This window comes from Gavialis gangeticus, unplaced genomic scaffold (assembly GCF_001723915.1).
Source record: "Gavialis gangeticus isolate Ggan-Ray unplaced genomic scaffold, GavGan_comp1, whole genome shotgun sequence".
NCBI classification, from domain to species: Eukaryota; Metazoa; Chordata; order Crocodylia; family Gavialidae; genus Gavialis; species Gavialis gangeticus.
The window spans coordinates 59,184,154-59,202,425 of record NW_017729024.1 but is presented as its reverse complement, the minus strand read 5'-3'; the positions used below and the strand labels follow the sequence as shown (position 1 = coordinate 59,202,425).

Here is an 18,272-nt window from a genome sequence, read left to right as displayed (position 1 = left end):
GAAAATGGAGTTAAAAGGCTCTCATAGATTCTAGGATCCAGCACAGGGATGCAAAGCTTTTTTTTTTTGATTCCTCAGGTCACAATGTTTGGGTCTAGGGCTGGAGTGCATCTCTGAGGCAGAGGAACTGGGTTAGAGACCTTGCAGAGGAATCTCATGGAATAGCCAAACTTAAAAGGAAGCTTAGGCCAGAGTTTACCTTGCCTTGTTTATGATAAATTTAAAACTTATCCTGTACTCTGGTCAGAACTGATAAGTCTATCTGGCTTAACTAAAGGGTCTTTTAGGTAACCTGATGCCAAATGGATCAAAAGCAGCATCTAAAATTCCACCCAGAAACTCAGTGCAGCAAATACAGACTCCTGAGCACAGGTATTATGGGCGTTTTTACACATCCATCAGGGGTGGGGGGGACACTTTAATTAAAGCAGCTTGCGCAGCTGCTCTAATTAAAGTGCCTGGAGCATCTTGTGTATCAGCATCCCTGCACTTCAAAATGGCAGCAGGAGCACTTTATCTAAAGCTTGTTGAATGAGCTTTAGTTAAAGCTCCCCCACCGCCATTTTGAAGCATGGGAACACCGATATATGAGATGTGGAAGCTGGCTAGGGCATGGTAATTTCCATGCTCCAGCAGCTTTGATTAATCATCAGAGCAGCTTCCTGGCTCCTGTATAAGTGCACCCTATATACTCTTCAAGACCCAGTTCAGCAAAACATCCCTATTCAGGATACCTCTTACGAATATAATTAAATCCCATTGAGGTTATGGCATTGGGTGAGTTTCCAATGGGATGTAAGTGAAGCACATGCAGTTCCACTACCCCTCCTTTGCTATAGAGAACACTTGAGTGCTAGAAGAGCAGTTGCCCAGAACTACTCTATGGGCCTTTCATGTTCATGGGTCAAATTGAGGTTACCTTTTCACAGACATGTGAGTAGCCTAGAAGTCACTCCCCCTGTAGCAGCCATGCAAGAGACAACCAGAATGCCAGTCCTCTGTGCCAAATCTTGAAGGGACCTGGAGGACAATGTTGTTTTGCTGTACAAAGAGGAAAGGATAGGTCTGGAAAGCCTGAGCAGTGGGTGACGGTTGGAGAGTTCTGCTATACAGATCTTTTGTCTCCACAACTTAAGTTAGGGGATGCAGAGACTACTGCAACTGTTGGGTTGGAATAGGCCTCTGTGAACCTTAAGTAAGGGTGTGGGCCAAAGACAGGGGCAGGGGTAGTTCTCCCTTCACTCTCCCCTACTCCCGATGGATACTGGGCTCCAGATATCAACACCCCATGAGCATTAGAGTGCAACTATCATAGCCAGCAGCCAGTCTTCCTGCTGGCTTACTGAAGGTGAGCACTGGGGAGAGGCTCTGATTATTCTGAATAGCTGTACCCTGATTTTTCCATTTACTCACCTGGGTTGCCACCTCCAGAACACTGTCTCAGGAAGCCCACAACAAACATGGCATCTTTGGTTTAATGACATCCACCTTCATCACTGAACCCAAGATATTCAATATTCTTTGGAATTTTTTGGAACAAATGACAGGGAACAGGGAAGAGGCAAATCCTCCCTCCAGAAGGAGGAGGAAAAGCTGGGGTTAAATGGTAGAAGCTGGTAGAAGGGAAGATCAGACTTGAGCAGGCATGTTTGTTGTGAGCATGTGGATAAGGAGATTTGAGGGCAATAGCTCATCTGAATGCAGGGATTTATAACAGAGAGAGAGAAATGAAGAGGGGAGCATATGTCAGAGTATTAGCAGTAACTTGATTGTCAGATATAGTATCTGGGCTGAAATTGTGTCCCGGGTAGAAAAAAAATTCCAAAACATTTGGCTTCCCAGTTGCTTTCCAGTAAATATCTCCATCTTCAAATTTATTAATTTACTATGTGGCTGTTGCCTAGTGGAAAGAGGGCATTCCAATTATCTCATAACTCTTAGGGTTAGGATAGGTGAGAACCTCAGGGACTCAGTGAAGTCATGGTTTTGCTGTAGCACTGGGCTGTCTGTCACCTTTTAGCTGGAATGTGAGGTGAGACAGCCAGGGTGCCAGTGTGAAGGGTTAATTTTAAGGAGTGACAAGTGAAATTAGATAAATTTCCACTGCTAGCTAGTCTTTGTGTAGGTGCTGTGTGTACCAGGGATCCCATCATTTCTGATGTTTCAGTAGCTTTAGGGTTGGGTTAGTGAAGTGTATGGATTATTGCAGCAGCAAGGAATGGGAGCAGAATGAAGAGTCTTGTGCATATGTATCTTTTCAACCAGAGAGTGAAGGAACTCATAAGGAACTCTGTCTTTTCCTCCTTCTCTCCTTCCCTTCCCCCACTCCCTCAGGTGATCTTTGCTTTGAATCAGACTCTCTTACAGCAGGAGAGCCTTCGAGCAGGCAGTCTCCAGATCCCCTATACGACAGAGGACCTTATCAAGCATTACAACTGTGGGGACCTCAACTCCATCATCTTCAACCATGACACTTCTCAAGTGAGTCTTGCCCCTGCCATCCCTTGCACTTTACCCAGGGAATGCCCTCATTTGAGCTTCTCCCTCCCCATTAGGTTAGTGTCCGTCAAAGGACAGAGTTGCTTTAGCTCCTGCAAGGCCTCAAGTACTGTTATCCAAAAGTGGAATTGCTTTACATTTTGCCAGCAAGAAACTTGATTTTTTGTTTCAGACTATTTTGCCTGCCTCCTAGTCCCCTGATCGGGATTTTGGGGGGTTAGTGTCTTTTAGTTTTAACCTTTTCTTCAGTTCCATATGAGAAAGTTAAATGTTCTCCCAAAGAGTGAAGCCAGTCTGAGCAGATGCTAGTTAATATTGCAGTGACATTGGGAATTCTGGTATGCAAGGGGTTAACATGGGCTTTTGCTGGGATAGCTGGTGCTCTGAGAGTGACTGCTGTGATGGCAAGAGGCCTGTGTGAAGACTAGTTTCCACATCCTAGTTCTGTGGTTTGGGTAGACCTCCCAGTATGTGTCTGTATGTTGTTTTATACCTCCAGAGCTTGGTCCCTGTGGAATCCACCATTGCTGCTCAACAGCTACTTAATTTCACTGTAGTTATTTATCTACTGGCATCGTGCCCCTTCAGCCCGGCATCCGCTTGTCATTTCCATCCTGCTGGTATACCAGTTGCCAAGGAGAAGATAATCTGGTTGTGAGGGTTTTTAACTCTATGTGGGTACAATGTCATGCAGATGGGAAGGTGAGACAGGGAGAATTAACAGGCAGCACATCAAAGCTCTTATTGACTCGGAGGGGAGTGGTGGCCCCCAGCACCTGGGAAATTCAGGTCCCATACAACTTGCACAAGATCACCGAACAAATTGTTGTTTCTGATAATCCCACTGCAGATCTAGAGAAACATCACTGGACCATCTTGCCACAGCACATACCTCACCGGGCAATTCAGCAGCCCACCCCAGGCAGAGCCTGGGCCAATTGCTGATCTCTTTTACACTTATTGGGACCAGAACCTGTGTTATTTCATATACAGTCCGCTGCTCTGATTCATAGCTCAAACTTCCTTTCTTTAAATAAGCCATCTGCATGCTTTGGCCAAGATTTTGAATTAGCTGACTTAAGGGGCTGCTTTTCTATACCTGTATCCACATTAAGTTCCAGCTGCCATACCCCAACGTACCATATGTAGATAGTGGCTTTCCCTTTTAGACAAAGTGTATTTGTTTGGAGAGTAATGTTCTGAAAGTTATTTCTTTGTTTTCTTAAGGACCCTCTGGAATTAGGCTGTTTTAGGGATAAAGTAGTTTAGTGCTAATGGAGAGCAGATACAGGCTGTTTTGTGTATATAGTGACATGTGTGACTCTGTCTTTGACACCTGTGTACTAGTGGCCAAGTTGTTTACAAACTTCTTAATTGTCTTTGTTACTGAAGTGGGGATAGCAGTTGATTACCTACAAGTTGTAATTTATGGACTTGCTACTTAATATTCATATCCTCTATGCCACAGCAGTGCAGACTGTCCTTACAATTTTGTTTGCATCAGCCCCTAGGCTCAGGACAGGGCACGCTTTGCTTTCTTGTTCATAGGCAGATTATTTTGCAGGAGTCTCAAGAGAGAAAAGGTGACAGCCTAAAACCAGCCTAAAATATATTTGGAGTATATCAGGATGGAGGAAGGGAGAATAATTAGGAAATTAGGAGAGCTTATGGCCAGGCCTAAAACATTCTTGTACTGGCATAACCATTTCTATTATGGGTTATGGTTCATAGTACAAACCCTAGTTACACCAGTATATACTGTACCCAGTTATATCACAATAGCTATTCCCCTTTTCATTTGGTAATAGCAACACAGGAATAAAATGTGTCTTTATACCTACAGAACCTGTAGGCACTTTAGGAAGTTTGAACAGGTAATATACCGTTATAGCTAAGGTGTTACAGCTTTCTAATATTGAGAAGGTATAAATAGGTGAATTGGTTTGAAACTAAGAGAAGATTTAAGGTATCAGGACAGCAGGCCTCTGACTGTACCTCAGTGTATGGGAGGTTCTGCCCAATGATTCGTGTACATGAGCAAAGATGAGTGTCAGTCTCACAGATTTGAGCCAGAGCTCACCGCAGCAATGGTTAGCTCGCCAATCTGGACATTCCTCTCTAGGGTAGAGCATGTTGTTAACTGAGATGCACTGTGGGGCTGAAAAAACTGTTGCTTTAGCTTGCTCATCCTTGTCTGTTCGTGACACTGTGCCTCTCAGCACAGGCTTGCATTGCATATACAAGTGGCCAGAGAGGGAGTTGGCGGCAGTGATTATGTTAAGGAACAGTGCTCAGTGCTTTTCATCCCTATATCTTAAAGTGCTTCACAAGAGAGGTCATGATTATGATCCCCATCATATAAATTATATGGTATAGAAACCTGATCTTGCTTGTAATCCCAAGAAGAAAATTGTCCTGTTGATAAAGCATCATGTTTTTGCATGGCAAGATGCCTTGTACCTATGTCAGTCTCATTTCTCCCCCATGTAATAGTCTCCATTAGTGTCAGGTTAAATATGACAGCTAGCTCAAATAATGACACTCCTGCGACAATAACGTCTTAAATCTTTAAGGCTGGGCTTCTCAGCTTGTTGGATGTCACTGAGAACCTGGCCACTAGCCCACCCTCCTCACCTCCCCCACCCCCCTTGCTTGTAACCAACAAAGTAAAATGCCAAGTTGTGTGGGTCCTGAGACCCCATAGGTGTCACTAGGAGCAAACCAGTGTTCTGTCCTTCTTCCTCTCTTTGCTGTAGGTCCTCTTCTCTCCATGTTTTCACGGCCCTCAAACTGTGTCTAGGCAGAAAACTTAACATGCTCCAGGGTGGCATCTTTAAGCAGGCTACACTGTTTTGGACAGGCTGTTTCATAAACTTGGAAGCAGTGTGGCAACATCACTTCAGGCTAATGAATATAGGAACAAGTCAACTGGCTTTGTCACTCTATAGTTAGCCCACCCCAAGTATGGCTACCCTGTTTCCAGTATAGGAAGCAGCTTCCCAGAGCAGTGTAACGTGCTTGAGGCTTTTTATTGGAGCATGGCCATTTTATCATATGAATGTGGCCACATGTGGCTCCAGCGGGCTCTTTTGCTCCTGGGGTTTTGAAACAGGGAACTGATAGGTGAACAGAGATGCCCCAATTATAGCTTTTGCCCTCTGGCTCCCAGTCCCACCCTTCTAGACTCAGGCAGTCCTGACATCTTTTAACTGTCCCATTAGTGTTAGTACCTGCATCCAGATATGGATGTGTGTGGAGGGAATGGGGTTGCCATGACTCCAAGCTGACATTCCTTTGTGTTAGCAAAGGGTTATGAGAGTGTGTGGATTGAAGCAAGTAATTACAGGTGGCTTTTGGCCATAGTGAAGGGAGAAGGTTGGGGCCCAATCTTTTAAAAGACCATTCTGAAGTCATAAGAACAGGGGGTGAAAAATGTTGCACGTCAAGCTGGTTGAAAGGCAGGTACATTTTTATTTTTTTCACAAAATAATTGTGTATATTTTGTTTTGGAAACATTTTGGAATATATTTGACCACCTGAAATTGCAGGATTACTCTTCTGTATCATCCAGAGTGGTGTTATGAACTGCAGTTAAACATCTCATGAAACATTGTCAGGATGATTCTAATCTTTCAATACCCAGGGTAGTTTCAGCAGAAAGTACAGAGCCAAAGATCAAGTCAAAGGTGTGCTCAGGCCTAATGGCTCATCAAGCAAGAATAGTTAGGGGTGCCTACAAATATTCAGTGCTCTGCTCTGATTCATGATGCTTTACATAAAACACGTCAGCACGGACCTGCAGACATTGGCGATGCACCCCCTGAAAGCACCAGCTGCGAATGGAAGTGCACTTCCAGTTTCACTGCTGGCTCAGCAATCAGCCGCTGGGGGACCCCCTGGTTGGCATTCAGCAATTGGGCCTCTCTCCCCACCCCCATCCCTCTTTGGCAATTAGTCATTGGGGGACCCCCCTGCCCCCTCAGGAGGCACCAGTCGCCCATGCCTGCAGGCTACTTTGAATGGCCAGAGCTGAGGAGGAGGTGGGATGGAATGGAGCCCCCTCCCCCCCCCATCCTGGCTGGGATACTGGGGGGAGCCAGGCTAGGCCTGCAAGGCAAGGGAGCTCTGTTTCACCCCACCCTGTCCTTAGCTCTGGCCATTCAAAAGCAGCTGGCAGCAGTCCCCTGCCCCCTCTCCTCCCCCATGCATGAAAAATTAACCCTGGAAGGAACATAAGTACCCCAAGTCAGTCTGCTTTAGAGCACCTTAATCTAATACTTCATTTGACTAGGGTTAATTTTTCATGCCATTGGCCATTTAAAAAGTGCTCTGCAGCTGTGCATGTGTGTTAAGTCACAGCTGTAGAGCACTTTCAAGGGCCTCATTGCATGAAAAATGTCACTTGTGTATGCACCCTAAGACAGTCCCATTTCAGTAGCCAGTGACACACATTGAAGCATTGCATCTGCCTGCTTTTAGCTCCCCAACCCCTGAATGGCCAAATTCCCATTTACAGCTACGTCAACTGGGGGCAGCCTTTGGCATACCTCCAGAGTGAGGACTTGCAGTCATGAATCTTTAACTGCTCTGCCATGTCCCTCAGCCTAAGCAAAGAGAGACCTGGATTCTCTTTTTCCATACATGCAGGATTCAAGAGCTGTTGTGCAATAGCAGTTGTTTCACTGCATCAAAACAAATTTAGTTGGTTGGGCTGTCAAAAGTCCCATGCACATGAATAAAATCTCAATGGCTGGGCGAAAGAGTCTGTCTCACTTAAATATGCAAGTGACATAACATTGCTTCCTTCAAAACTTTTTCTTTCTTGACTAGGTCCCCAATTTCATTAACGCCACGCTGCCTCCTCATGAGCGCATTACTGCCCAAGAGATAGATGATTACTTCCGCCAGGAGCTCATCTACAAGCGGAATGAGCGGATGGGGAAGAGGGTGAAGGACCTGCTGGAGGAGTACCCTGACAAAAGTTTCTTCTTTGCTTTTGGAGCCGGTATGTGCCAGGGAAGTTCCCGGATTTGATTTCATTCTACCTGCAGGTTTTAAAATTCTTCACACTAAGGCCTCAAACCCTGCAATGAACCCACACAAGGAAGGATCAGACTCTTTAAAGGTGCTACATGCCCTCCTCATTTTGTTGGTGTTCCCACTGCAGATATCCACCAGCACAGCTATGTCAGTCATTGATTCAAAAAGAGTGGTCCCTGACTGACATCAGTGTGGTATAAGAAGACACTAGCACAGACTTGGTCATATTGGAGAAAACTCTACTTTTACCTGTGTCTGTGTTTTCCTTGGGTAGGGCTGGGGATCTTTCTCTCCACTGGTTCTTTGTACCAGGAATGTTTTTCCAGTATATTATACTGGAATTCCTATAGCAAGAAAGCATTTGTAATGTGGTCCTTGATACAAGGCATTCATTCATGTTAAAAATAAATGACAATTGCCCCCAGTAAGAGAGATTTGCTGAAGGTGCTTTTAAATGTTAGTGTCTTTTGCTGGCTTAGTTTGGAAGAGCTCATGGCCAATGAAGTATCTAGCTTAGTTATTCATTTGGATTCCAGTGCACTGAGAGGTTTTCAGAAGGGTCCATTGCACCATGTGCTGCACGCTTACCTAAGGAACAGTCTGAGGGGGAACAAAGACACAGTGAGGGGAGGTGACAAGCCCCATGGCACATGCAGAAATCAGTGGACCAGTCAGAGATAATACCCAGGACTCCCAGACTCAGACCTCTGACAGCACTGTTTGTGATTCATTATGGTCACTGAAGAGGGAAGTAGAACTAAAACCGTACTCTGAGATGCACATGATGCCTTCATCTCAGCAGTGGTTGTTGCTTTAGCAATAGGGGACGATCTAGATTAGGAAAGGGAAATATTTACTTTCTGCACTGTAAAAGCAATTATATTCATTATAATGAGAAATCCTGGCACAGGCAGTTTAGCTCTAGTTGCAGGCTATCAGCTTAGCATAACAAGGAGCTCTCTCACCAGGGAGGGGGAATGGAAGGTAACTGATGGTATCTGTTCAGGCATGCATTGAAGTTTTACACATGCCTTCCATTTACACTGCACGCCAGTGTGCCCAGCTCTCCGTCATAGAGAAGGGTTAATCAGACATAGGTTGCTTGGGTCAGGTCATGGTTGCTTGTGACACCTACAAGCTTTGGCTCTATTCAGCCTCACCAGTGTAAATTAGAGGCCAGCATGATTCTGTAAATTCATGTCCTGTCAAATGATTCCCTGATGGATTAACATTCTGGATCATCAAGATTGTGGCTGGGAAATGAATGCCGACCCCACCAGAAACACATAATGAGAAAAACCAGTTACAGCTGCACAGTACTTCAGCAATTGCAGCGCAACTGAACATGAACTATACCCTGTTCCAGTGAGCTGACAATCCTGCTCTCTACTCCCTCCCCCCCCGAACAATTGTTCATGCAATGAAATGGGCAGGAATAAATCATACATGTAAAGATGCTTTCCTGTGATTTTCCTCCCCTTTTGTTTTCTCTCAATGTATCTGCCACTGTACTCCTCAGACCCTTGTCTGTGGTTCCCTTCATTCTCTCCACCACTCTTCACCCTCTGTCACCTGGTTCCCTCTTGTTTTCCTTGTGGTCCTAAAACCTTTCCCAGCCATTCTTGAACCCATGACTTCATTTTACCTCTGCTCTCTCCACTTCACTGTTCCTTTTCTTCTCTTTCTCCATTGCCTCCTTCAGTCTCTCCGATTGCGTACTCTCTTCTCCTCCAGTCTTCTTTATGTCCAACTGCATGAGAAGAGCTCATGCCTAGAAGGGACACTGCAGACAATCTCAGTACTGCTCCTGCTGTTTATTGCCTTTTGGAGCTGCAGACCACAGCACAGGCCTTGCTAGTTTGTAAGTGGCCTGGGGGATGTAGTCTGCTGTCTCCAAATGTGCTCCCACTAGAAAAATCTCTTGCTTCCCATGCATAGATCACACCTTTCTTGCATTTTCCCATCATACTTTCTGCACCTTTCCTGGTGCAAGCTCCGGAGCTATTCACATTATTTCCTTTTCTTCCTCAGGAATTTTTAAATAGGGTGGCCATACATACCAGTTTGGCCAGTACCCTCCAGGGTTCCATAGCCTGATCCCAGCCGGTTGGTCAAAAGTCCTGGGTCAGAGTCTGGCAGAGAGGTGGAGCAGCATGGCATGCCAGGTAGGAGTCCAGGCAGGTAATGTTTATCCTGTGCGGGAGCAAGGTGGGCAGGCGGACTGGAATAGGTGCCACCCCACCCGCACATGACATGTCCTTGCAGTGCCTGCCTGCATGCCTGCCTGGTGCATCATGCCGTTCCACCTTCCTGCCGGACTCCGGCCTGGGGCTTTTGACTGGGATTGGCCTATGGAGTCCTGGAGTGTCCTGGCCAAACTGGGATGTATGGTCACCTAACCTTTAAAACTCTTTCTTAAAACACCATCTCCATGCAGATACCAGTTTAGAGAGTGCCCCATTCTAATGTCTTTGATCACCACCTCTCTGGCCACCATTATCACAGTATTCAAGTGCCTCAGCCTTCAACGGCCTTACCCTTGCACCACCCCTGTGAGGTAAAAAGGTGCTGTTCTCCTCCTTAGACATGTAGGGAGGTGAGGCACAATTGATTACTTGACCTACAAGAGTATTTAGCTGTCTAAACTCACACTGAAATCATCTAGGGCTCAGGCCCCTAACTAGGAGCTTTTCACCTAAATATGCATATTGGCCCTAGGTAAGTTGTGCCAAGGCACACTGAAATCTGTGGCAAAGCAAGAAACTGAAATCAAGTCCCAGACTAGCATCCAAACCAGTAGAGTATCCCTAACAATCCTTCATCTCTGGGTTAGTGTATGTTTGGTCTTCTCATTGCCTAGGCCTGGGGGGGCACTGAACTATGCTTGATAACATTATTGCATAAAATGCAGAAAGCAATTCATGTAACTCTGGCTATTTGCCTAATATTCCCTGGGTCCATTGAGCATGCTCCAAATGTTGATCGTCACAGTTGCCCTGCAGTTCATCTCAGCACTTGGTTCATTCAGGTTTTTTTGGTAGTAAGTGATGCATGTTGAAGGTTTATTCTGATAATAGCAAGCTGAGGAAGATCATGGGAGCTGTCCTGAATTTCAGTGTTTTCAAGTTTGCTGCATTACTTGAGTATTTTCCTCAGTTCTTGTTTAGTACACAGAAATATGCTGGGTATTCCAATAACTGAGGAAGGTCTGGCCCCTGCACAAGCAAAGGTCCTAAATAGATAGGGAGGAAAGCTTAATCTTCTTTAGTATTAACCAGAGTTTGGTAAAAGAAATAGTTTCATCCTTGACTTTCTTCTAAAAAAGCTTTGGTGAGTGTAGGGCAGAGGTGTTACAAACATTCCTTCCTTCCACTTTTCTTTGTATTTTTAATAAAAAAATAACTTTAGCAAATTTGAAAAGATTGATGGACTTTGTGGTTTTCAAGAAATTGAAATGGGGTTTAGCGCTGTATTATAGATGTTTGTGCTCTGTTGTAGATGTTGTGTGTATATAAAACTAGATTAATACAATGTTATCCTTGAAATGTGAAACGCTATTTGCTGCCAATTTCCTGGCAGGAAATTGATAGCAAATAGTAGAAACTTCGTTTTCTCTCTGCCTTAAAATATCCTCTCACCTTGTATTACAATACATGTTGTATTAACTGACCTTTTCATGGTATGGGCTTTGATCCAAGGTCAAGACACCTAGTCTGGACTTTTCTTTGACTTCAAGGGGAACATTAGCTGAGTGCTTTAACATTAGCTGATCTCAGTTCAGGGTGACAGCTGCAAACTCCGATTTCTTACACTGCGTTTTGTGCGGTAAGTTGCAGTATTGCAGGTTCCACCTTCAGATCTAGCTTATTTTATAGATTTCACTGAGTTCCAAAAACACGCGCACGTGCACATGTACACACACACACATACACGTGCACACACACTTCCAATATATTCTGTTGAAAGTAAGTTGCAGGGGGGTGGGGTGTTCTGGAACTGTGTGCAACTATGGGATCAGTTTTCTTCAAAACTGAGTTAAAATGAACAACCATGTGAATGTAAAAGCAAACAAAACAAACAACCCAGTTGAGCAGTTTTCGATGAAATGTTCCAAAAAGTTTGGCTTCTGGCCTGGGCACAAATCTGGGAAGTTTCAACCCAAGAGAAAATATGTTTGAAAGCATTTTAGGCAACAAAAAGAAATGTTATAATGTCAGTGGCATTCTTAGTAGCTACAGAAGGCACTCTTGTTCCTGCTAGAAATCTGAACAGTGCTTTCTGCAGTGTCATGGTGGATGAGAAGCTGGACCTCATATTTGTTGTATACACAAGAATCTTGTACAGTGAAGCTAGAATTTTAATCTTTCAGAATCGGATCCTTCTGTTTTCTTATTTTTGTATTTATTTTGAGTTAGACGGCATTTCAGCTTGAGGCAGCTACAGCATTTGTGACCCATATGCTCAGTTATAATGGCATAATAATTCATTTGAAATATGGATAGCTAGCAAAATAGGTTTATGGGACAGAACTGTGCCCCACAGGTGGTGATGCCCCCTGGTGTCTGTGCAGCTCCAGCTCCACTTGGCTCCCCAGCGTACTCTCCCTTTTCCTGTCGCCTGTCATGCCTTGATGGAATTATGTTCTGTTGTAGAAGGGAGACTGCCCCAGGGTCCCTAAGCAAGCCTTAGCACTCCCTGGCTAGTAATTCCTGCCTGTACCCTGCTCTAGAGAGCCACATACCAGCCTAGTATGGGCTTCCGCTCTCTTAATTTTAACCTTCTGGTTATTCTTTCTGTTGGCTGCCTGCTTCATCTGGTCCGGTATCTGATTCTCTCCTTGGGCTCTTGGCTCATCTCACTTTGCTTGAGGCTCAGGCCCTTGGTCCTCTCAGGTGGAGCCTGTCCCTTTCTCCCTGTTGGGTCTCAGGCCCTGGTCCTCTTGGCTGAAGCCTGCTCCTGAAAGGGCTGAAAATCTGGAGTGCTTCTGTGGTCACTTGTCCTCCCATTCAGCTACAAACTAGTCCTTTGGTCCTTAACCGGAACATAAATGCAAGCCCACTGGCTGTGTAACTAAAAAACCTCTCCTCATGCTGGGTCAGTAAGTTTCTTACAGGCTATAAGTCCCCTTAGATCTATACTTCTATCTCTCAGGGACAGCCTGGGTGCCAGTCAGTCCCTTTCTGCAGCCGTCCTACTCAGGAGCTCCTCTCTCTGCTGCCTGCAGGGGCAGACTGCCTGCTGTGGATCAGGTCCTGGGTTTATACATCTCAAAGCCCCTACCCCTTTCTGTCATGTGGCTCCCCAGCACCTCACAAGAGCTTCCCCTTTAATTATAAGGGCCAGCCTGGACTCCTGCTGCTGCAGCTCCACAGAACTCACCTGGTCTGCAAGGGACAGGAGCCCTTTGGCTCCCTGTTACAGTTTGCAAATAGTTTAATTGTGGTGGTTCATTTAACATATCAGGGCTTCTCTACATGAGAATACTGATACAGTTATATTGGCACAATACCATTATTCCAGTATAAGAGTGACTTTGTAAATTTAGTTTAAACACATTTTCAACTGATTTGTGCTAAATAAATAATGGAAAGGTACTCCTGGAATAAGAGTACTTACCTGGGAGGATGATACTCATTTAATCCATATCTTAGATCATACTACAGTTCAGGAGCTGATAATGAGCTCCCTGATTTCCCCCTCTAACCTGAATAGTTAAGAGACCCAGAGGAGATGCCGAGGAAAATAGCACTTGTCATTGTGAGTAAGACCCACATAGAGACAGTCTTCCTCATTCTGGACTGAGTGACTGACTTCAGTGAGAAGCTTTTACTGAGTAAGACCTACAGAATTTGGCCCACTGGATTTTTTTAAAGCACTGTTACAATTCTATACTTCTTTTCCTTTTAACTATCTTCTCTCTGTTCCATCCAAAAACAACAAGCATTGTATTATTCTGAAGCTATTCAGGCAGACTAAATATTGGCAAACTGTCATTAAGGCTAAGAAGAGATGGGTTATGGTCCAAATGTCTTAAGTTACATTTTTTTTTCTAATTACCAAAGGAAATAATGGTTACATTTACTTAGTATTAGCCAGATTTGTATGAATTGAGACCTCCAGGGGATGCCTTTTTGCCCAAGTCTTTTTTTTTTTTTTTTTGCAGACCTCCCAGAAAGGGAAATTGTTATGAAAAGCCTAATTAGCTAATGTCAGAATTAATTCAGCAAGCTTAGAAACTTTACATTTCAAAGCTCCAGGTCATAGCAACCATCCTATTGAATCCTTCCAGCAGTTTAGTAAACCTAGATTTTTAAAATTAAAATTAATTCACAGACAATTTACATTTGGCCCAGTACCATCTAAGGAACATGTAGTGAATGGAGAGTTTGGAGGTTATTGTAGAACAGGAACTAGCATTGGTCAGTTGAAGAGTTCATAGTAAAATATGATCAGCTGTAATAACGAAGTAACTTGACTTAAAGGAGAAAGAACACACTACCATTTAAGAGAGTCAGCAGAAAAATGCCCATTACCTTCAAATCAGACCCTATGACACTTAGCACTTGTGAGAACATCCCTGCTGTGGGCCTAAAGGAAAATCTGTGCAAAGGACTTGTCTCTGTATGATGGCAATTTTGAATTCTAAGCTCTTTGGGAAGAAGTTGTGTTTATTCTGTTAGCCCAGGATCTAAGACAGGGATGGACAAAAAAAGGCCTGCAGGCTGGATCTGGCCCACTGAAGGATTTTCCCCAGTCCGCTCTGGGTCCCTTAGTCCCACCCAGCCCAGGTGCTGGGGCAGCCTGGGCCATGGCATTTGCAGCCAGTCTCACTGACCCTGGGTGCACAGTGGGGCCGGGGCGCCATGGTGGCTGGACTTCATTTTCCAACAGCCCCAGCAATGTTAGCTCCTGGCTGCTGCTGCTGGACCCAGCCCTGCTGACTGGGCACCCTGGCCTGTCCACCACACACCCAGTGCCAGGGACAGGATCCACGCAGGCAGAGCATTTGGCTGGGCAGTTGGGCTGAAGCTGTGGGCTGGTGGGGAGCGGTGTCTGGGAGTGAGATGGGCAGGTGAGGCAAGGGAGACCCCTGGATCTTGGAGTGGTGACAGTGCAGGGCCTGCTGCCCACATACCCCTGCAACAGGCATGGGTTCTGTGGCAGCCCTGGCCCTGCACTATCACCACCCTGAGATCCCGGTACTGTCCCAGCCTCAGTTCCTTGTCTGCCCATGGCCCCAACCTGGCCACATGCCCTGCCCCTGCAGCTCCTGCCCAGTTTCCATGGGACATGTGCAGAGTGCATTGCAGCTCTGCCTCAGCCCCACACAGCCATTGCCTGAGATCCCAGGGTCTCCATGGTGGGGCTGCAGGCGGGTAGGGGTCTGTGTCTGGCCTGGCCAGGTTCTTAGGGCAATGACAGTGCAGGACTGGGACCAGGGACAGAGCCATGACCCATTCCCTGCATGTTTCTGCCTACAGAACCCATGCCCATTGCAGGGGAATGTGGGCAATGGATCTCGACTCTGCTCTGGGCCCTGGCTCCGTGCTGTCACCACCCCATGATTCTGGCCTTGCCCACATGTTCTGCTTCTGGATACTGCTACTCACTTACCTGCAACCCCATCCCATGCAGGGAGTTTTAGTGAATTGTTGTGTGGGGGTAGAGGGTGCTGGTAACCTAGCCTGCACCAGCTCAGCAAAGATCCCTATGTGGCCTGTGGGCCCAAATAATTGCTCACCTCTGATCTAAAACAATGGGGTTCCAACCTGATTGGCCTCTTACGTGGTGTTTCTTATTTTTGTTTTATTATTTGGAAAAGGGTGCCATTTAGGGCAAGAAGCTAAAAGAATCTAGTGGATAGGGAAATTTTTAATAGTAGCTGGAATTTCAGCTTTTCAGTGAAAGAAATTGAAGAAGTGATCTAACAGAAATATTTGTAACAGTTTATGTCTAGGATGTACAAGCCACACGAGGTAATTTTTTAAAGCCCAAAGAACATGCAATGAAATTTTCTATTGTTGCCTAGGCAAAACAGATGCCTGAGTCCACTTGAAAATCAAGGAAAATGGAATGAAGGTTACTTTGGTATTCTGAAATTCTTAACCCCAGCCTAAAAGACCTGTGTGATGAAAGAGGCTGAATGGGCTGAGTTCTAGCCTGCAGTTCTTGTGGTGACTGCTTGTTGGGGGGCTCACTATGAGCATATGTTCATGTAAATAGTTTTATAAGCAGGATGCCTTTATGCCCTTTTCACCTCAGGGGCAAGATGGCAATCTAAGCCTGACAGCAGGCCACAGAGACTGTGCTCCGATTGCTTCCCCATGACATACTGTTTCATTGTATCCTCTGAATACTATAGTTTAATAATTGTTTTATTACAAGGGTGGCTGTATGTGCCTGAGGAGAACAAGTGAGACCCTGAGAGAACTGGAGGTGGAAAACGAGAAGTCCCTGGGAGGACAGAGAGAAAGGACCAGAGAGGACAGAGTAGAGAGAAAAGGAATAGTCATAGCGAGGACAGAGTAGAGTTCGAATTAGGACAGAGAGAACTAGAATGCCCCAATAAAGAATGTCTGTTTTCAAGCAGTCTGCTGTGCTTTTGGGGGACATTGGCACTCTGATACCCCTCCTCTTTAAAAGAAGACACCTTCCCTTCCACAAGTTGACCAAAAAGAAGTCCCTCTCAGAGGTGGGGGTGCTATGAATCACAGGGAAGCCAGGGATTGAGAAGAGCCGGTTCTCAAGGACAGGGACTTCTCCCTTCAGAAGGGCTAGCTTCAGGGGGGTTCTCTCAGGAGAGGGAGACCAAATAAGGCTGTTTCTTGGGGAGTCCTAAGGTAGAGCTCTCCTCTTCCCTTTGAAAGCAGTGTTGATCTATGACAACCAGATTTGGAAATCTAGAGCACTTGTACGCAGCACGAGATTTGCCCTTTAAGGTGCTGCAACTGTGTTTTTGTTTGCACAAGCAGGATTTCCCACCGCTTTAAAAGTCTTTTTGGCACCTTAAAGTAACGCTGCTGTGGACATAGTTTAGTTTGTGTTGCCACCAATTACTTCGACGTATCTATGGACTCTTGTACAAACACAAAGGCACTCAAAGACTTGTAATTACTTTCTTTTCCCACCAGGTGGCGCTGCGTTATTTTTGTAGTTCAGTCTTTTTTCTACTAGGTGCCACTTTTGATTGCTACTGTTGTTATTTTTTTTTTTTTTGGCCCCTACCAATCTCTCCCTCCCCTGCTCCCACAGTTGAGTGGAGGGAGGGCACGGTGTGTGGGGCATCTCATTTCCTCTGTACTGTACCAGTAGTTAGTACTTACACAGAAAGACAAAAAAATAGAGGATCAACCCAATATGTTGCCAATGCACACTATGGTGTACTACCCCCTGGTAGTGGTTGTGTCCATACTACTACCACCACCACCACCAGTCCTGTATGTGCCTCTCCCACCCCCCACCCCCAGCATGGTGTTCTAAACTGAGGAGCACAGTGGCAGCAGCACCACAATGTGCATCAGTGTGCAACTGATGGAGTGTGGCATCTCTACTTAACACTTTAATATTTCAGGGGTACCTTTCCTATTTCTTATAATTGCCGTTCCAGAAAGACAATGCAGGCAAATACTGCATGCCAGACCCCCCCCAGGATGTGCAGCATCCTGGGTGATATATAAGTAATGTCAGAAATATCCCATTGACTTTGTAGCTTCTATAGGGAGGAGGTAGGTAAAAAGGGTGGTGTTTGGACTGTGGGCCAAAACACACCCTCTTCTTCTTTTTTCCCCTGCAGAAGACTTTCAAGATCAGAAATTGAAAAGAAAGAATGAATGAATGAAAGAAGGAGTGCATAACAACAGTACAAGAAATAGAAGAACAGTAAATAATAATGAAGTAGAATTGAAATAGATATACATAGGTAGCCATAGTAGTATCAATAGTTATTAGTGTTTAACTAGTGTATATAGTGTGTAAGTGAATAGATAATGTATAAATGATAACTAGTTTATAAACAGTGTATAAGTTTAAATAGTGTATATAGTGTATAAATAAATAGATAGTGTATAAATGATAAACAGTGTATAAATAGTAAAGAAATAGATACAGGAGTGCAGAGAAGGAAAATTCCAACTACTTTTTTTCTACTAACTTAATTTAATTTTTTTTTTTAAATAATGACTTGATTTTTCATGAGAATAAATCATGTGAATGCACCACCGTTGTAATGTTGAAGTAAAGATTTGAAATTCACATAGTTCCTTCGGGGTGTGGCGTGTGTTTTTTCATAGGCAGATTGGCATGGCAATCTGTGTGGTTTGGTGGTGGGTGGGAAAGATGATGACCGCACCTTAGTGTGGGGAACCCTTGCTTGGGGGCGCTTCAGGATTGATGGAATTACTGGAAGACAGGGTTAGGCTGGATTGGTATGGGAGGTCCAATGCTTGTGCAATGTTTGTGTTACCCCCAATTCCAACATACAGGGATCCTGGCAAGCCAGACTTCTGAGGGGGCAGCACATTTTGGTCCCCCCCCACAGAGCACCCCATCCCAAACTCCACAAGAAAAAGAGGTGAAACTGCCCCAGGGGAGAGCCGGAGAGAAGGCTTAATGTTTGAAAGAGGGTAGTTAGCAACTTCCCAGGCTTTATGAGCCAATGCTTGGGGGGGTTGCATCACCTCCCCCCCCCTCCCCCCACCCCCCAGTGGGTCCCCGGCCGGGTGGGCGGGGAGGGG

General features: G+C 45.2%; 1 protein-coding gene across 1 annotated transcript in view; it reads left to right on the top strand.

Annotated features, from left to right (window-relative positions):
- The window catches only part of TRABD2A (TraB domain containing 2A), a 253,727-nt gene that overhangs the window by 165,284 nt on the left and 70,171 nt on the right, over nt 1-18,272 (top strand). The window contains exons 4-5 of the mRNA XM_019517139.1: nt 2,335-2,481; nt 7,330-7,504. Coding sequence (XP_019372684.1) covers nt 2,335-2,481; nt 7,330-7,504 — 322 coding nt within the window. The remainder of the gene's footprint in view (nt 1-2,334; nt 2,482-7,329; nt 7,505-18,272) is intronic.